Source organism: Schistocerca piceifrons, chromosome 1, assembly GCF_021461385.2.
Source record: "Schistocerca piceifrons isolate TAMUIC-IGC-003096 chromosome 1, iqSchPice1.1, whole genome shotgun sequence".
Taxonomy (NCBI): Eukaryota; Metazoa; Arthropoda; class Insecta; order Orthoptera; family Acrididae; genus Schistocerca; species Schistocerca piceifrons.
In genome coordinates, this window is record NC_060138.1 from 576,756,141 (window position 1) to 576,777,461 (window position 21,321).

The following is a 21,321-nucleotide window of genomic DNA, read 5'->3' on the forward strand; positions in this document are numbered from 1 at the left end:
TATTTCATTGAGCTAACGCCTATGGCTAACACTGGAGATAACCGGTTGTCACGTTTAAATTAATAGGAGAAATAGTGATAATTCAAAGAGACTGTATGCGATAAAGTATATTGAAGAAACAGAATATTTTGAAAATCGAATATAGGAGAGCGATAGTTGAAAATGTTTATTGTGTGATATTATCTTTGGAAAGAAGCTAACTGATCGTAGGAAAGAAGATGTTTTTGAAAGAGTGTGTTTGATAGTGTACTGTGTTATTGTGAAGTTTATATTTTGAGAAATAAACCTGTTTACGTGGAGCGGTTGATTTTTGTTATTAGTTTGTTCGAAAAATGGAACTTCCGAAACCACCACAAGGTAGGGACGCTTAGCAGATCAACAAACATCTGAAGCGGCACTGTACCTACTTGCAAATACGGCAAACGTGATTCGGTAATGGTATTGTAACTCAAAGCGTTTGGCATTAGAGTATGGAGCCTACACTTAAGGATTTATACCAACATTGGTAGTAAATGTTGGTGCTCCCTAAATTTGTACCAATAGCAGGAAAAAATAAGACTTGTGTTGTGTAGCTAACCTCGTTAACATTTATTTATTGACTTTTTCATTTCTGTTTTAGAAATTGAGCAACGGAATATAATTGATAAACTAGCACAGTTTGTAGCACGAAATGGACCGGAGTTCGAGCAAATGACAAAGAACAAACAGAAAGGCAACCCTAAATTTGCATTTCTTTTTGGAGGAGAGCACTTTAATTATTACCAATATAAAGTCACAACAGAACAAGCTAGTAAGTACATGTCGTTTTGGAAGCTGCAAAATATTTAACCCCACTATTAGAAAAAGAAAAATACATACACCATTCCAAACTGAATATTAGTTATTTCATTCTTTTCGCAAGTATTATTTTGAAAGTGGTTTTCCCATGTTAGATTTCACTGGTTCCTTAAGGCCCTAGTTTTCTGTACAGCGGCATATTTTCATGCACACAGCTTATCTTGGGACAGTTTAAAAATTGTGGATTGGCGCTTAAATTTAGCAGTTGATTGATGTGTGTGTGCATTAATACCTATTCGCTCACAACCTTTGATTGATTTGTGTTGTACGGAATTTTGTGTCTAGTGAAAATCTGTGATGAACTCCATCTTACAGATGTATCACACCATCTAATGGTTCCGCATAAATATCCATTTATAGTGACAGTTTGTACTTGAGAAACGTGCTTGATTTTCTGCATTTCGATGCATTCTTACATAAATTGGAAAATTTGATGACAGATTGATCCACAGAATAGCCCTAGGTTTGAATTGTGTAGGAAGGTGACATTTTGCTTGTGAGCTGATGAAGTCAATGAATATGAATATGTAATAAAGGTTCTGGTAACAGATTGATCTTTAGTGTCATCCAGTGTCTACATTCTCTCCGTAGTTTACACCTTTCATTACAAATGTTTGAAACTGTTAGTTAAATTCAGAAAACCTCTATTGTGTGGTACATATTAGTCTGTGATGGACATTTTGGTGTGTATTATGTACAGATATCTTTCATCAACTATGGAAAATTAGGGGGTTGGGGAGGGGAGTGGCAGCAAAGGGGCCTCTACCTAAAGATTTAACATGAACTCAGTCTGCAGTCAGTAAGTCTCTGAAAATTATCAGTTATATTGTAAATGTTGTTGGTTATTGGAGATGTCCTGTTCCACTCTTCTAATTTGACCTGTGACATAATGGTGGCGGTATGTGTAACATCATTGTGGCATGGTGTTAGTGACATGGTTTGTGTTTGTAGATGTCATGTAGTAGCATTTTGTGGTGTGCTCTTTGGATGTTGAGCCTTGAAGTTGTTTGTGTTACGTGTGGTATTCGGTCACTGTACTCTGATTATAATCATTGAAAGAACTTTTGTTCAGAGGATTGTGTTTTGTCATAAGTGAGTTATGTTTTTTTTTTTTTATTTTATATATAGTGTTGTATATGTTCTATGGAATGAAATGTAACAGTGCTTTTTTTTGTGGCTTGTGTTACTGTGATAATATTTGGTGATTGAGTCAATGTGGAATCTTGTTCGAGAGAGCTGGGTTGCCCTTGAGCCAGATTGTTTCGCTGACCTTTTATTTTTTGTAGTCGGTCCTCTTTAAATTTTTGTGCATGAGACTGGAGTATGAGAAGTGTGTTCCATTGTAGGGGAATGTGTTCAGAGTATATTAAGTTCATGAGGAGTTGGGCGGTGGAGGGGGGACTGGGTTGGTAGAGGAAATTGGGGTCTAGTGTAGCAGGGGATACAACCCGTCGGCTTTGGACAATGACGTCACAAGTCGCCAGAGAGCAGTTTACCATTTTCGCTTTTGCTGTTATGTTTCAGTTTCGTTTTTTTACTGATTGCTTAATAAAGTGGATCTGTTTATTCTATCTCGTGAGATTTTTTTTTTTTTTTTTTAAAGCCAAAAAACACTTATCAGCCACTGAAGGGAGCTACAACACTAAGAAGAATCGCTTCTCGATTGGCCACTTGTGACGTCATTGTCCAAAGCCGACGGGTTGTATCCCCTGCTACACTAGTCCCGGAAATTGACAGGTCTCAGTTTGGTAAGAGGACGTTTGGGATGGGTAGCTCCTGAGTTGGTTTGTGGGTGTAGGGGGCTATTATGTGGGTGGTGGGTATGCAAATTGTGTTTTGTGTGGACATACTAAGAGGGAACTTGTGGGACTGATTGAAGAATACATTGAGGAGGAGAGTACAATGACGCCAGATGCATTTTTGTGTTACATGGGTTTGGCAAAAGGAGGTATGGTGGTTAACCATAGTATTCAGTTAAAGGATTAAGACACAGGGTCTTGCACAACTAATGTAAAGGGTGAAACTCCTGGCAGATTAAAACTGTGTGCTGGACCAAGACTCAAACTCGTGGGCAAGTGCTCTACCTCTTCTCGTAAGAGCTCATGGAAAGTTTGGAAGATGGGAGACGAGTACTGGCAGATAAAAACTGTGTGCCGGACCAAGACTCGAATTCGGGATCCTTGCCTTTCATGGACAAGTGCTGTACCTCTTCTCATGAGAGCTTGTGGTAAATTTGGATGGTAGGAGACGAGTACTGGCAGAATTGAAGCTGTGGGGACAGGTCATGTGTCATGTTTGGGTAGTTCATAAGGCAAACGTCCCGAGTTTGAGTCTCTGTCCGGACACAGTTTTAATCTGCCAGGAAGTTTCATATCAGCACACATTCCACTGTAAAGTGATTATTGTTTCATTCTACTATAGAGGGTTTCAGGGGAGGGGGCATTAAATCTGTGATAGGGAGGGGAAGAGGCACTCTGCCAATTTGCAATCTCGTTTAGATGAGTATTGCGGGCAGAGAGCGTCCCAGAGAATTTTTTTCTTTTAATGGGGCATGTTTTGTGGGGGTGGTTTGGGGTATTTTTTTTCCTGAGGACTTACTTGGATTTTTTTAAAAGAAAGATGTGAATGTTTTTTTGATTTTGTTTGTCATATTTTTTAAATTGCCTTTTGTTTAGGAGTGGTATAGGGTGAGTTGGTGTTGGTTTAAGGCTGGAAGCTGGGGCTCTAGGATGTTCTTTGGAATATTTGTTTAGTGTGTGTGTGTGGGGTGTGGGGCGGGGGGGCATAGGTGTATTTTTTGTTGGCTTTGGTTGGTAAGTAATTTTTTGTTTTGTTTTGAGGCATTTTTTATGCTGTGTTTGTTTTGGGTTCATTATTTGTGTTTTAATCAGTCTAGTGAATCTTGGAGTTTGGGTTTTTGATTAATGAATGAGGTTTTGGTATTATTGGTTGCATTTGAGCTATATGGGTGTATATATTATTCATACAAATTAAGTTGACATTCAGCACAGTGGCTGATGGGAATGGCTATAAATGGGAAATGCCTTTACAGTTGCTCCCACGAGCCACTGCACTGAGTGTGGACATAGTTTGCACCTATAGTATGTAGACTGAAGTGACAAATGATGATTTCTACCGAAGCCAGGATTTGACAACGAGGCTTCTGATGTTCGTTAATGACTTCTGCCAGAATATATACATCATAGAGTTTTCAGATTTGAAAACGTGTCTGGAACTGTGTAGTTTCATTCAAGCTGTATAGGTCATGTGAAATCTGCAAGACTACATCAAATAAGTCAGTACACTGATGATTAAAATCGGAATGACAATTATAGATTCTGGTAACATCAGTGCCCAAGAACAATTAAAGTCCGTGGACAGCAGGTGGGCTGTTATTGTTATGCTCTTTTCTGTCTAACGTGAACAATGAAATTCAATTAGGAAGTGTCGAATAACCGTATAACTGTGTGGAAGTGCTCCATCTTACTAAAAGGTGAAGTTGTTGTGCTCCTCTTTGTGTTACAGGGAACATTCATAATGTAGAGTTTCCTTGTATAGAAACCGTCCACTTGTTGCTCATATAAGTAATGTCTCTAAATCTCTGTGTCTACTGGTAAATGAATGTTCAGCACAGTACTATATTGTGTGTAGTTGAGGGTTAGAAAACACTTTGGAATCATGCCTATGATACATGGACTTGTGTAAATTCTGTAGTCAGCATGTTCATAATTTCTAATAGTTAACACTATGGATGAAAAATTCGCTTCATTGAAAGGGCAGAAAAATAAATTATTTTCACACATGATGCTATGCTGTGTGTGGCAAAAGAAGAGCCTTGACATCTAGCATCACTGATTCCAACTTTCAGCTGTGAAATGCAAAAGACTGTTGGTGGTGTTGAAGCTACGTAACTGAAAACGATAGTCGCTGAGTTGCGGAGACACTCAGGGATTACTACACAGATCTTTGGCAAAACTGCATTATATGATTCGTTATGATAGACATGTAAAGCAGAAGTGTCAAACCTACGGTAATTGACTGGGCTCTTTCTTTTGTTTTATAGTTGGTACTTGGCTTTTCCATTGTTGCTCCAGAATGAAAGTTTCAGTTATCAGTATGCAAAATGGAGACAAATGACAGAATAAAACTACATGATGGGGCATAGTTTGATCACATGTAAGAACAGAAAACAACAATACAGGAAGGATAGATTGCTACTCAAGCGTATAGAGGAAGTGTTGAATTGCAGACAGGCATAATGAAAATACTGATATAATATTAAATCTATTAGACGGAGTCCTTCTCTTGCAGTAGAGACCCTCACAGTTGCACAACTCCAACAAACGCGGCCAATGTCTTTGGGTGCTAGAGTCCGACATAGGTAAAGGTACATAGTGACATACTCCCCAACTGTTTTTACATTTTCCATAGTTTTTGTGTGTGACATAAAAACATAATATGCACCACAATTCTCGCCAGAGATTTAACTTCTATGTAAGACAGCTTTTCTAAATTTGTATTTCCACTATAGTTTTTATACGCAATAGTACTTCAAAATTGCACTAGTTTAGAAAACAATTTCCACTACAGATCAGTCTCCCGCAACCATTATTTTGCATTCACATTCTTTGGCTTAGTGCTCATTTACACATTCCATAAAGCATACACTAAAATGAAGGGGAAAAGTTGTGTATGGTTAGATGGGCCACAAGGCGCATGTCAGTACTGTACACACAGAAACAAGCCATCATTGTGTCAAATGCTAGCAGGAAATCAACAATTCTTGCTTTCTCTGTGGCTGCTGAGTAACGTGAAAGTAAATCTGTCATTGTAGGTGTAAAAAGGGGATAAGCAGACTGGAGAAGAGGGAAGCTTGACACTTAATCAAATATTATTTCCTTTAGAGGATGGACACTCATTTAAAATTAAAAGAGAATGAGGTAGGATTATTATGGATTTCTACTGAATCTTGTGCAATAGAAATGAATGTCATTAGAACAACAGTTACTTCTTCCGAGACATTACTGGCTGCTATAAGATTCCACAGCTGGTGAATTTAAGTCTGTCCAAAACCCAGACTTACGACATGTAAGTGTCCTTACTGTCAACACCATTTGTCTTTGAGGTCTGTGTGACACGCAGTTCTCAGCAGTATTCTGAACGCAGTTTTCTTTCTTTTTAATGTCCTCTACTGTTGTCTGTGGCCTATACTCTTTTTAACATAAAGTATGTTATGTTCAGTGCTGTAGCGTGTTTCTTCCTGTTATTGTAATTGTTACTTCTGCTGTCAAAAGATGTAATATTGTCCAATTAAAATATATTCTTTGCACCAACTTGTCACTTATACCTTCTTTCTTCTTGAAATCACTTTGTCAGCATGCTGTAGTAGGAGGTGCGAAGTTCACAGCACATTTCTATCAGCAGCATTTGTGTAACATACAGGGTGTTTCAAAAATGACCGGTATATTTGAAACGGCAATAAAAACTAAACGAGCAGCGATAAAAATACACCGTTTGTTGCAATATGCTTGGGGCAACAGTACATTTTCAGCCATACAAACTTTCGAAATTACAGTAGTTACAATTTTCAACAACAGATGGCGCTGCGGTCTGGGAAACTCTATAGTACGATATTTTCCACATATCCACCATGCGTAGCAATAATATGGCGTAGTCTCTGAATGAAATTACCCGAAACCTTTGACAACGTGTCTGGCGGAATGGCTTCACATGCAGATGAGATATACTGCTTCAGCTGTTCAATTGTTTCTGGATTCTGGCGGTACACCTGGTCTTTCAAGTGTCCCCACAGAAAGAAGTCACAGGGGTTCATGTCTGGCAAATAGGGGAGGCCAATCCACGCTGCCTCCTGTATGTTTCGGATAGCCCAAAGCAATCACACAATCACCGAATTTTCATTCAGGAAATTAAAGACGTCGGCTGTGCGATGTGGCCGGGCACCATCTTGCATAAACCACGAGGTGTTCGCAGTGTCGTCTAAGGCAGTTTGTACCGCCACAAATTCACGAAGAATGCCCAGATAGCGTGATGCAGTAATCGTTTCGGATCTGAAAAATGGGCCAATGATTCCTTTGGAAGAAATGGCGGCCCAGACCAGTACTTTTTGAGGATGCAGGGACTGCAACATGGGGCTTTTCGGTTCCCATATGCGCCAGTTCTGTTTATTGACGAAGCCGTCCAGGTAAAAATAAGCTTCGTCAGTAAACCAAAATGCTGCCCACATGCATATCGCCGTCATCAATCCTGTGCACTATATCGTTAGCGAATGTCTCTCGTGCAGCAATGGTAGCGGCGCTGAGGGTTGCCGCGTTTGAATTTTGTATGGATAGAGGTGTAAACTCTGGCGCATGAGACGATACGTGAACGTTGGCGTCATTTGGGCCGCAGCTGCAACACGACGAACAGAAACCCGAGGCAGCTGTTGGATCACCTGCTGCACTAGCTGCGCGTTGCCCTCTGTGGTTGCCGTACGCGGTCGCCCTACCTTTCCAGCACGTTCATCCGTCACGTTCCCAGTCCGTTGAAATTTTTCAAACAGATCATTTATTGTATCGCTTTTCGGTCCTTTGGTTACATTAAACCTCCGTTGAAAACTTCGTCTTGTTGCAACAACACTGTGTTCTAGGCGGTGGAATTCCAACACCAGAAAAATCCTCTGTTCTCAAGGAATAAACCATGTTGTCTACAGCACACTTGCATGTTGTGAACAGCACACGCTTACAGCAGAAAGACGACGTACAGAATGGCGCACCCACAGACTGCGTTGTCTTCTATATCTTTCACATCACTTGCAGCGCCATCTGTTGTTGAAAATTGTAACTACTGTAATTTCGAAGTTTGTCCGCCTGAAAATGTACTGTTGTCCCAAGCATATTGCAACAAACGGTGTATTTCTATCACCTGCTCGTTTAGTTTTTATTGCCGTTTCAAATATACCGGTCATTTTTTGAAACACCCTGTACAACTTTCATGCATGGATACAGTTAGTTAGGTAGTTTCATGTTTCCATGGATCATTTTGCACGATAAATTGTGGTGGTGTGGAATAACTCATTTTTCATTCACATTGCAAATTAATTTGAAAATTTGGCTACATGCTGACCATTCATAAACTTATTTTTTATTTTTAAAGTATACAGATGTGCATCAGTAATTACTACCCACCACCTTTCACGCATTAGAGTTATAGAAATTCTACGGAGTAGGGGGAGTTGTCAAGGAGGAACTTTTTCCGTTCATTTCAAATTTTCTTTGCTGTCAGTCAGACATTTTATATCACTGGCTTAGTGATCAAAAATTTTTGTTACAGCGTTTTTCTCCCCTTTTTTTCTAAAGACAACCCAGAGTAATGAATGTCTTTTCTTCCTTCTGGCATTCTAATTATGTACATCATTGTTTCTTTTGAACTGTGGTGGATTATTTACAACTAACTTCTTTAGGACATAAACATATTGTGAAGCAGTAATCAGAATGCCAACTTTGTAAAAAGATGTCTATAAGATGATTATGAGTGAGCACCACATATTACACTTACAGCATGTTTTTGAACAATGACTACTTTCTTTCTTAAAGTTGGGTTACTCCAGAACATTATTGAATGAAATTTTGCAAAAATGTCAGTTACTGATTTGTCTCTCTCCAAGATTTGCAATGATTATAAATCTAAAAGTGTCTGAACTAAGTTGTTTTAAGCGTTCCAAAATGTGCTTTTTCCTTTTTAAATTCTCATCAATATAGACATTTAAGAGTTTTGAAGTTACCACCCTATTTATTATTTCCTCACCAGATGTTACACTTATCATTGGTGTAGTACCCCTAGATACACAGAACTATATATATTGTGTCTTTTAAAATTGAGGCTGAAACCATTTGTAAAAAATTGTTAACTCTATTTACCATTTCTTCTGCTTCTGTTTGTATGCTTTGATTGATTACAATAGTAGTGTCATCTGCAAAAAGAAAACATAATTTTCTTGTTCCATATTAAATGGGAGATTGTTGGCATATGAGCCCGCCCCCCCCCTCCCAAGAAAAAAAAAGAACTGGAGTAGAAATGTTCACGAAACAACTGTGCAGACGGCATCAGTGTGTAGATGAACGTGTAAGTGTTGTGTTGTGTTTCTCTGTCTGTTGGCGTATTCTGCTTGTGAAGTCATTATGACAACTTTAAAGAACAAAGAGTGTGTGTGAAATTTCGTTTCCTGCCTAAAAAATCGATAACGGAGAATCACAAGGGCTTAAAAAGGCTTTTCAGGAACATGCTATGTGTCACACACACAAGTTTTTGGCTGGTTTGGGTGCTTTCGACAAGGTGAGATGAGTGTTGCAGACTAACCTCATTCTAAATGCCCCGCGACATTGCAGAACAAGGAAAACATTGAAAACCTCACCAAAAAAATCAACGAGAATCATCATTTCACAGTCAACCAAATTTCAGCAGAGACAGGCGTGAGTTGGAGCTCTTGCCAGTGGATTTTGAATGAGGATTTGTTACATGTGACATGATGTCACTAAATTTGTTCCACACCTTCCCACAAAGAAGGAAAAAAACCATGCTCATGAATGTGTGCTAGGATTTGAAAACAGAGATTGAAAGGGATCCAAACTTTTGAACATAGTCATTACAAGTGATGACAGTTGCTGTTCCAAAATCAGAAACCCAGCAATGTCAGGCCAATGGATTCCCAACTCTCCCAGACCCCCCCCCCCCCCCCCCAATTTTTGATAGTCATGGCCTAAAATACTAGAAAACTTCACCTGCGGCTGTTGCGAATTCAATAAGTAATTTCAAATTTATTTAATTTATCCTAAAATGAAAGTAGGAAAGATTTGAAAACTTCTGCACTTATGTAAAATTTCCTGCAGAATTCAAATATTGTACAAGATTTGTTGTAATCACATTATAAAGTGCCATTTGAGTGTTTAAAATAGAATTATTACTTTTTGAAATGTGCGCATCTTAAATTACATGTTACTGTTTGCGGACTATAGGTACAGTGTCCCATTATTCTGGCTGGTATCATTGGAGAGAGAAGAAAATTGCCTTTAAAAACAGACTTAAAAAATCTTTGGGAAAATGACAGTGAAAACTACTCTAGTAATCATAAAAAACAATATTTAGGTCATATTAACAAATTATTCCACTTTTACACGCAGAAACAAAAATTTTTTCAAGATAATACCCACATTTACATGTGCAGGTATAGAAATTTATTCAGCTGATTATCTAAAACTACAGTTTAGAGTACAAAATGTCATTGGATAGATAAAAAAACCTACTCACTAAGCGACAGCAGGAGACACGTACATAAAAAAATACAAAGTATTCTAAAAAATTAGTTAGCTACAAATTACTCCAGTCCTCATTTGCCAATTTTTTTCACCCTACTGAAAATTAATATTGCTCACCTGTCATTGTTGTTGATTGTTCTACAGTACATACTATATTTTGAAATGGGATCTGAGAAATACACACATCAAAAAAAGTTTTGCATCACCTCATTTCCGAGAGTTCCGGATTGCTATACATACCAATATCTCTGATACACAGTAGCACGTCGTCTTGCATTGATGCATTCCTGTATTTGTCATGGCATACTATCCACAAGTTCATCAAGGCACTGTAAGTCCAGATTGTCCCACTCCTCAATGGTGATTCAGCATGGATCCCTCAGACTAGTTGGTAGTTCACGTTGCCCATAAACAGCTCTTTTCAGTCTATTCCAGGCATGTTCGATAGGGTTCTTGTCTAGAGAACATGCTTGCCATTCTAGTCGAACGATGTTGTTATCCTGTAGGAAATCATTCACAAGACGTACACGATAGTGGCGTGAATTGCCATTCGTGAAGACGAATCCCTCGCAATATGTTGCCAATATGGTTGCACTATCGGTTGGAGGATGTCATTCATGTATCATACAGCCATTACGGCGTCTTCCATGACCACCAGCGGCATACTTCGGCCCCACATAATGCCACCCCAAAACAGCAGGGAACCTTCACCTTGCTGCACCCACTGAACAGTGTGTCTAAGGCATTAAGCCTGACTGGGTTGCCTCCAAACACGTCACCGACGATTGTCTGGTTGAAGGCGTGCGCTACAATCATCTGTGATGAGAATGTGATGCCAATCCTGAGCGGTCCATTCGGCATGTTGTTGGGCCCATCTGTACCGCGCTGCATGGTGTTGTGGTTGCAAAGATGGACCTTGCCATGGACATCGGGAGTGAAGGTGCGCATCATGCAGCCTATTGTGCACAGTTTTGAGTCGTAACACAATGTTGTGTGGCTGCACGAAAAACAGGAATTGCTGTCAGGACTCCTCTGGGCCATAATCCGTAGGTAGTGGCCATCCACTGCAGTAGTATCTCTTGGGCGGCCTGAAGGAGGCATGTCATTGACAGTTCCTGTCTCTCTCTATTTCCTCCATGTCCGAACAACATCACTTTGGTTCACTCCGAGACGCCTGGCACATCCCTTGTTGAGAGCCCTTTCTGGCACAAAGTAACAACGTGGACGCGATCGAACTGCAATATTGACCGTCTAGGCATGGTTGAACTACAGAGAACACAAGCCTGTATCTCCTCCCTGGTGGAATGACTGGAACTGATTGGCTGTTGGAACCCCTCTGTCTAATAGACGCTGCTCGTGCGTGGTTGTTTACATCTTTAGGCAGGTTTAGTGACATCTCTGAACAATCAAAGGGACTGTGTCTGTGATATAGTATCCACAGTCAACATCTGTCTTCAGGAGTTCTGGGAACCGGGATGATGCAAAACTTTTTTTTTCTGTGTGTATAACCCTATCTGGCCAGCAAAAAGGCACTGTTGGATCTGCTGGATGCATAAATTTAATGCTCTCGTCTCCCTGATCTAAATTAGTAATTTCAATAAGACCCATACATGAATTAGAATCATTTTTACAGCAAACAAATGAATTAACTTTGAAGGACTCTGCACTATATGTTTGCACATCAGAAAAATTAAATTGCATAGAATAGTTGCTGCACTGCTAACTCTTTTTGCAGCCGGAGTATTAGTTCATAAAGGTACAAATTGGTAGAGATTTCTGGTGCATGCGTCAGTTTTTGATTTTGTTAATTACTGTCGCAGATTAGTTCATGTAGAATTTACTTCTTTTTCTTCTAAATTAAAAAAAATGGATATTAGAAAATTTTTCTCTGGAAAACTCGAGCTTTTTTTAGGATCAAAAATTTGCTCCTTATATGGCCTCTGTTAATTTGCCTCTGTCACCATCCATTTCATGCAGCCCCCAAGACCATCACAAAGTGATTTTCCGTGGCTTGTTGCAAAGAAAGAACACATGGCAGTGATTCCAAAATCAATCTCATGATCATTAAAAAGCTTTTGCAATTTTTGTATTTATTGCTGCACCCATCCGTGAAGTACCCTATTTGATTAACAACAGGGCAGTGATACTAACTGACTCTACAATTTTGGACTGAATGTTATAGACAAAAGCAGCATCATGATTTAAATAATCAGAAATATAACAATTCTTGCATCAGGATTTTTATAGTATATAACAGCAGGATGCAAGTGCATGACATATGAGTTCAGTGAGATTTTATGCTGCATCTCGTAGTATAAGATCATAATTTTCAGTGGAAGCCATTAATACTACTACCTCATTTTCATTCATATTATTTTTTTCTCTCTTTCAAAAATGCTGCTTGACTTTTTGCCATATAACTGTGTGGAACTAAAGTTTCTAGTTTAGTTACTAAAATATCAGTAAATTTATTAAATGGTAGGATCGTATCAATAAGCTGAGTTCTGTCAACTGACGTCCACTAATAGAAAATTTTTCGTCGTCTTCCTCAAGTTGAAATTTAGTGTCAGTGTAATCTGTTGAATTTCTTGAAGGAGGACATTTCTCACAAATTCTTAACATGCAATCCCAGTTTTCTTTACTACAAACAATTTTATCTGTAAAAGAATTTACTTCATCCTTCATATTTAAATTTAGACCTCATAAAAGCAAATCAACTTTCTGGTGTATGGTGCATACACAAACAGCATGTCTTCCTGATGAATCAGCTGTACCCACTATTTAGTATGCATTTCACAAAATTTTGATTATCTCTGTTTAATGTTAGGATGAATTTGCTACAATGCTGCATATAGCTCATATAAATTACTAATTATTAAATGTTTCTGAGCATGATCATTTCTTACAAGTAATACAGTTTCAACGGGTAACTGTCTTCTTTGTTTTGGGGCCAGTAGTGAGCAGATTCCTTTTGCATTAGGATTGTCCCTAGATTCATGTATCGTTCTTTGTGACACACCAAAGGTTCCTTGAATTTTTTCTCTTTCCGCAATTCAGGAGCATACAAATCTTTTCCTGCCTACTGACAATTGGTAAATTTTCTTTCATTAATTCAACCAGTCTGTCTAAATCATTAGCCTTTTGTCTTTTGTCATGTTTAGTCACTATACTTTCAGACTCAGAACTGCTGTCCTTGCATAATTTTTTTCTCGTACATTTCTTTCATAAATTTTACCTAGCTGCCTTTATTTTTCATTTCCAATAACTTTCTTTCTGGCGTGGAGGTAGAGAATGCATTTGCACTGGTAAGTCGTCTATACCTATTAAACTTGCATTAAGTTTATCCAGTTCCTCTGTATCTTCTGCTGCTTTGCCATCCGCCCAATCTTCATTGGACATAGTCTTCACTTTGCTGTCACTTTCCAGACTGCTGTCTTCATTTGTCTTCTTTTGATCTGCACCTGAAATCTCACTTATGGCTTGCTTATGGCATGTTGAACACATTTTCTGCCGTGGGATGACAGTGGGCCTAACATGTAACATCTCATGGAACTGCTTAGCAAGATCAAGTGAAACAACTCGCAAATCCTGCTTTATTGTTTTTTTGTGTTTTTTGAATGGATTGCAACAATGCACATGAGCATAACTTTCATCTGATTCAGGTACTCAATTTTTCGGTGTTTACAAACATTCCTCAAATTATCGTGTTGCTCAATTCCTGTTCGCCAAGCAGCTGTTCTTTCTGTAAATCAGTAAATGTCGTAGCTGCGTTGTTCGTTATAACACGTGAACAGATAGTCTAAAGGCACTCTGCTTGTAGGAAAGAAAGTACCAATGCTGCATGGTGGGTGATTTGTGAAATCTACAGGTCTACTTACCAAACTCCTCCACTTAAGTTAATTTTTTACAACAAGGGATTTATTTCTCCTGTAAAATGCTTAACAGTACATTAATCATGCTGCTTTATAAGTATTCAGTTTTAACTTACCAATGTAATTAAAGTATAATGTTCAGATTGTGGACAAACCACAATAGCTACAATTTCTCTTGGCAGCCATTTTGAAAGAGGCATAATAAGCAATGACACATGGTGTGGGAGAGAAATTTGAGAAGTTTTCTGTGATGCAGTGATATTTTTTTGTAATTTGCCATTTTTAGCTCTACCATAGGCCTAGCTGTCATTTCCCCAAAGACTTTTTAGTCTGATTTAAAGGAAAATTTCTCCTCTTTCCAGTTATACTAGCCATAATATTGAGACACTGTAACTGCAGTCCGTACACAGAATTTGTAGTTTAAGTTGTGAACATAATATTTCTATTTTCAAGGCTCAAATGACCTTTCACAATGTTATTACAACCTGATACAATACTTGAATTGTGCAGAAAAATTTATATAACTATGAAAAATCTCAACTCTTTCATACTTCAATTTTAGGATAAAACTACTTACTGAATTCACAAGCACTGCGAATGATTTTTATTTTTTTTAGGCGGAAGATCAGGTTGTTATCGTTGTGGAATGGCTTAAGATAGAGGCCTGAAATTTTAAACCAGTCATTATATTTATAAACCAACCATGTGTACCAAATTTCATGAAAATCTGAGTTGGTGGATTGTGTGCCGTGATTCAGTTGGTATGGAATGACTCAAAAGGCATTCTCAGTAGAGCAACTTTTCTGAAGCCCGAATGGTGATTTGCTAAGGATATTATTGTTGCTAAGGTGAGATTCTATGCTAGAATACACCACCTTCTCAAAGATTTTGGAAAATATCAACAGTGAAACAGGTTGGAAGCTAATGACATCTTACTTTGATTTAGTGATGCATTACATGTTTTGGATAAGACCAGAGTTATTATATGGGAACAGATCTTTAATACTCTATTGGAAGCAGCATTGAAACCAGGTGAGCTTTTATGCAACATGTAGGAGCAAGGTTGTGTGGCGAGTTTAGGCAGTCTGTAAACTTGACAGACTCTTGTACTCTAAAAGAAGTGTGTAAATGGGCTCTTAGACAACACTCAGCAAGGTTATCATATTTCAGCCTTACCTGCTCTTTGGGTTATGCTACAGACCAGTCTGTCACCTCAATCAAGATTTCAGAGGGGCAGGGGAAGGCTGGTGCAGATTGGCACCATCACCTATTCAACCAAAATTCTAATGTTATAGGGAAGTTTATCATTGATGCTTTCTTCACACTGTTTCCTTTGATCAGTGTGGCACTTGGAGAAATTCTATGCCGAACTCTCTCTTTACAGGCTCTGTTAGGCAAGAGATGTATTATGAAGAGTTTCAGATATGAATAGTTGTAAATAAAAATTTCATTAAAAATCTCCCCAATTTTCAGTAAATATAGCACTGCAGCTTCGATTATTTCAATGTCTTGTGTGAAATAAATCTTCCAAAACTGATCATGAGTGGAAACAATTCATTAATTTCCAGTCACATAAAATTATTTTTCAACAATCTCACATCCATTTTCAGTACTCTCACCACTTCCACCGCCATTTTCTTCCATTAGAGTAGAGATGTGCACGTTATCTGTGGAGGTCGCTTTTACTCTAGACTTCACACAGTATTTACCTGTACACTCAATAAGTCACCCTACAATATATGATGGAGAGTTCTTCGGGTGATACTGAGAACATTGTTCTAATTTTTAAAGAAATATATTTATAGACCTCACATTTTGATTTTGAGGCTGCCACTTCTTAAAAGCACATAAAAGTACTATCACCAAGAGCAGTGAGTGCTATTTGCACAGTCCAAGCTGACGTTCGGCGCATTGATCAATGGGAGGCACTGTAATTGGCAAATTCTTTCATGGCCCCTCATATCAGCCACAGCACTGACTGTTGACTTGGGCTGTGTGAGCAGTATTTTATATCGCAATGTCATAATTTATAGGGAGTAAACTGTACCTATGTGCTCCAATGTGTACAGTCCTAGTTTGTTTAAAGGTGTATGATTCATTCGTCTGCTATGCCAACATATTTAGATATAATAAATAAAAAATTTAAATGTGCTAAACCCTGAGGGAATTAGGATGATCATTGGGGCTTGTATAATTAGCCTTTTTCTCAACATCTGGGTTGAAGCTGGTGAGCCACCACTTAACGTCAGGTGGTAGCCTCTCATTGTGGAAAACCCATGAAATACTGTACGTATAACAAACATTTCATACCGCACTGTTCACTTTCACTTGTGAGAGGATCTTTTGTTTTTTAGAACTAACAATGGGAGCAAGAGGGGGGGTATTATTATTAAAATTTTCATTATTTGATTATTTTCAACCAAATTTGTCTCATAGCGTCTGAGCACTCGAGATGTGGTTATCATGTAGCTAAACAAACTACAGTAAGATATTTTAAGATGTTTTTCAAGCATACATAAGTAAACCACATGTTTAGAGAAAAACATCTTGTGTGGGAAGCAAATTTTTTTGCCATAGTGTCTGTTTCTGTAAAAAGTAACTTAAATAATTATCTACATAAAAATGTTCCATTTATTATAAAAAGAAGTAAATGAAATATTGTAATTAAAATTAATTTGACTAATGCATGTGAGGGGGTTAGAGACATGAGTGTTAAATGTTTTTAAGAATGTAATGAAGTGTCACTGTTTCAGATTCTACGTGATTAAACTGACAGTTAATATCATCAGAGTATTCAATATTTTCTCCTTAAAACAGAGCCTGACATTTTTTTTAGGGTGCAGGCTCTGATTTGTTCTATATTCTTAGCCAAAAGTGAGACGGACGTTGAGTGCTGTCTGTTGATTGTATGCTCAGATTACAATTTACAAACGTAAGAGGAATCTATGAAGAAAATGTCAACATTTGTACCCTTCCAGTATCACCAGTGATATTACACATTATAGCTTGGGAATGTAGCTCTTCCCTTTCTCCCCTTCAGAACTGGCACACATATGTCCACATAAGTGGTGATCATTTTGCAGAGTAGACACAGTAAGAGAACTTTATTCAGATGTCAGAATAAAAATACTTTTTACCATGTATATGAGACTCCTCTGATTCCTGGCTCTGAGTCAGCAAAAGCTGCGAGACTGTGAGTGAATTATTTTTTCTGTGGTTCATACTAATTTCTGCATTGGAAGACTACTGAATGGCCATTATGAAGATTGCTGAATGCTTTATTTGATTTTTATGTACTGTGATTGAATTCTTTGTGCTCAAGTGATTGCTGAAACCATTTCTGGTCCATTGTTGGCTCTACCCAGCTTTATGCCTTGAAAAAGAAAGCATTAATCCACAGAGAGGGCCGAAAAATAGGAAATAGGAAAATCTTGTGGAAAGACTGCAATGGAAAGCAAATCTTACATATCCTGCACTACTCCTCTCCCTGTCTGTCTCTATGTAGGGTGCAGTATCCTCTATATACTCCCCATAAAAAGGATCAGAACAAGTATGTGCACTGTATTTAATTGACTTTGATTGACCTACTTTTAAGATTACAGAATTACTACCAGTGTTTCAATAAAAACATTTGGTGTTATGACCATTGATTTTCTTAATGCAATGGCTTCATTCATATTCATGTTGGTTAATACTGTTCGCCCTACAAGCTGCACTGTAGATTGTTTGCTTTGGTATTTCAATTTTTGGTATCAACTGCTTTGAACTCAGATTTATTTATTATGTGTGAGGCTGTGTATCATTGCCTGAACTACTTCAGATAAAGTTATATGGTGTGGGAAGCGACTGTTGGCTCTGCGACTGAGGCTTATGTTGTCACGTGTCAGGATGATATTGATTCACTTTAATGACATTCCATTACACATATATACTGTTTTGGAATGCAACAGTATTATGAAAAGGAAAGTTGCTACTCACCAAATAGCGGAGATGCTGAGTCGCAGATAGGGACACAAAAAGACTGTCACAAATGAGATTTTGACCAGAAGGCCTTTGTCAATAGATCACACACACACACACACACACACACACACACACACACACACACACACACTCACTCACACACACTAAATCACGCAATCAGATGCAACTTGCTCAAACATGACTGCAGTCTCTGGCAACTGAAGCCAGTTGCCAGAGGCTGCAGCCATATGTGTGTGATTTGCACCAAAATAAAGTAATGTATATCTGATTTGGGACATTTGTATGCTCAAGAACTACTTTTTCTTTGCAGTTTTGAAACAGAAAGCTGCTAGAGGTGACAGCAACATTATCCCAGGAGGTGGTATGAATGTTTCGCAGCAACAGCAGCAACAACAACAACAGGCACCACCTCCTCAGGCACAGCAGCAACAACAGCCCCAGCAAGTTCTAATGCCTGCTTCCACGGTTATTGCTGGTGGAGGAAACCCCCTTTCGCTGGCAGCTGCCACTCAGTGGCTTGTTGTGGCACAGCAGCAGCAGCAACAACAGCAGCAGCAACAGCAACAGCAGCAGCAGCAGCCATCACAGCAGACACAGCAGCAACAGCAACAACAAACACCAGCAACCATAACACTTGATGCATTATCTCTTCAACAGAACCAGTTACAAGAACAGATTGTCCAGAGTGAGCAAAATTTAGCTGCACAGCATACTGTAAGTACATTGTTCACTGAAACATGTAACTTCCTCTGTAATATGGCAGTATATTTTGCAACTGTTCTACACACAGCGCTCACACAGAACTGTTTCTTTAGTTTCTTTTGTAGTCACCTTCTATAAGACAATTCCACATCCATGTCAATAGAATGGAAGATTTTTCAGTGATGGAAGACAAGAGTTTGTGCAGAGTCCCTTATCCTATCATCAGATTTCCCCTTATAATTCTCCTGTACATCAGTTACCATATGTTGAAATCAATATATTCCAGCTGCTGGAGAACAATTTTAGAGAATAATGAATGTGTATCATTGATGCACGTAAAGTTCTGGTTGAAATTTACTAAATATTTAGGAATAAAGGAGACCACTGACCAAAAGGTACAAGTGCTGCTTCTTCGATAGGCACATATTTGTCTCCCTACATTGTGTTAGCTGGCAGTTGTCTGAGCAAAATGTAGGGAGACAAGTGTGTGTGTGTGTGTGTGTGTGTGTGTGTGTGAATCTGCATGCATGTTTTTCCTGCAGCTAGAAAAAAGAAATGCATCCCAAAAGCCAGTCAAGCTCCATACCTTTTGTTTGTGTGCCTGCCGAAGATGCAGCACTTCTGCGGCCTTCCAGTGAGTCGTCTGCTTTATTCCTGAAAGTTTATCATTCTTTTGTAAGCACTTTTCATTTTTATGTTCAGCACTCCTTTCTGGAAGGTGAATGTGTAACAGACTTTTCTTTTCTGTTTGAAATTCTAGACAAATGCTTGCCAGCTGATGTACATTCTGCTGTTAGGGTGGGGTGAATAGGGGCATTGATTGTAAAGGTACTGTGTTAAACAGTATTGAAGTAGATCTATTGGAAACTGTTGTCGCAACTTATGTGTGAAATAAAATATTTATCTACAGCAGTGACACACTTTAACCTCTACCACGTAATACCCTCTAATTTCTAATGATTAATTATCAGTAGACCGCGGATTTTAGGTAAAAACCTATTTTGTTCCTGAGTTCCTATTTGCATAAAAATTTGTACTTATGCGTTTCATGACTATTTACATTTAATAGCGTTAATTCTATAGGACCTAAAAAAAGCCTATTTCGACGTTAGTGCCTATTTTTGCCTATTTCGGCTTTAATATCCTAAAAAGTGCCTATTTCATCATATAAGACAGTGGCTCCAAGTTTTTCCACACTATACGACAGATGGAAAAAAATATTTTCTGCCCATTGTGCAGCAAGGTGGCTAGTTGATATGCGCTCACGCTTCGTATTTGCCTAACATTTCGGTCTTTTTTAATTTTTTTATATCGCTATCCCTGTTAATACCAAGTACTCCTTATAGGTGTTTTATTATTCGTATGTAAAAAATAGATCACGGATCTTTAGGTTAAAACCTATTTTTTTCTTAAGCTCCAATTTGCATATAAGTTGGTACTTATGCGTTTCATGACGAACTAAACTGAATACCATTAGTTCTGTAGGACCTAAAATTGCGTATTTCGACGTTGATGCCTAATTTTGCCTATTTCGCCATCAAAATCTAAAAAAGTACCTATTTCGTTAATCTGACATAGAGTTCTTGTGTTTTCAAAGATTAGAAAAAGGAAGTAAACTTAGGGCTTTACGTCTCATCGAAGGATAAGGTCATTAGAGACTGTTTACAATTCCTTTACTTGCCTTACTACCAACAGCACTTGGCACGGTTGAATGGTCATCCATCCAAGTACGCGCCGAGCGCGACAGTGCTTAACTTCGGTGAGCGAATGGGAACCGGTCAAAGATTTGAGTTACACATTAGAATCGAACGTGGGAGTACTAAATGTTATATTTGAAAATATTTCGTTCGTAGGATTCTGGCCAGCTGTGTATTTTCGCAAAGAAACGGTTTCGTAGGCCTTAAGCTGAGCACGGATTAAAAAATCACAATGTTAATCGTAGATGCCCTCTATAGATAAATTACTGCCCTTCGCGCATTTTCTCGCTGCTGTCTACAGGCAGTCCTATCAAACTACTCTGTTTCATGAAAGGTATTATACGTGAATTTTCCGGTTCGAAAAATAATTTGCCAGTAGTGAGATGTTTTCATCTGAAGCACCGGCAGATTCCATTCGCTTGTTCAGAAGGGGCGGCCATCTGTCAGGTGCCATATGTCCAGCAACGAGTATGGTACTTCCCCTACCGCTCCCATGCACCGCAGTAAAAGGAAAAAAAAAAGAACAGGTCATCGTTCACTTTTTCCCAGTGAAAACAAATCAGTACATTGTGTAGCGACCGACATGTTAAGTGCAAAATGTTCTAAGTGCAAAATAAATTCTAGTTTCTGTGTGAGAATACTACACCATGCCGAAAACAGCTAGTTCAAAGTCTACTCATATAAGGCAGTGGCTGCAAGATTTTCCACATTATACAACAGATGGGAAAATTATTTTCTGCCAAGCATGCAACAAGGAGGTTAGTTGATGTTTTTCTTAGACTTCTTATTTTCCCGTCACTTAGGATTCTCCTTTAACGCTATCCTTTAGTAATACGAAATACTCTTTATATGCGATTCTAAACTGAATCTCCATTTTCTCTCGTATTAGGTTTAGAGTGTTAAGAAATCTCACTTAAC

At 38.4% G+C, this 21,321-nt stretch overlaps 1 protein-coding gene across 4 annotated transcripts in view; it reads left to right on the plus strand.

Annotated features, from left to right (window-relative positions):
• The first annotated feature begins 38 nt into the window (after positions 1-38).
• The window catches only part of LOC124802124 (calcium homeostasis endoplasmic reticulum protein), a 341,070-nt gene continuing 319,787 nt past the window's right edge, over positions 39-21,321 (plus strand). The window contains exons 1-3 of one of the 4 annotated variants that reach the window (XM_047263128.1): positions 39-357; positions 620-790; positions 18,315-18,718. In XM_047263128.1, the coding sequence (XP_047119084.1) occupies positions 333-357; positions 620-790; positions 18,315-18,718 (600 nt within the window). In that variant the 5' untranslated portion in view covers positions 39-332. The remainder of the gene's footprint in view (positions 358-619; positions 791-18,314; positions 18,719-21,321) is intronic. The other 3 variants (XM_047263124.1, XM_047263125.1, XM_047263126.1) reach the window with 3 other exon arrangements.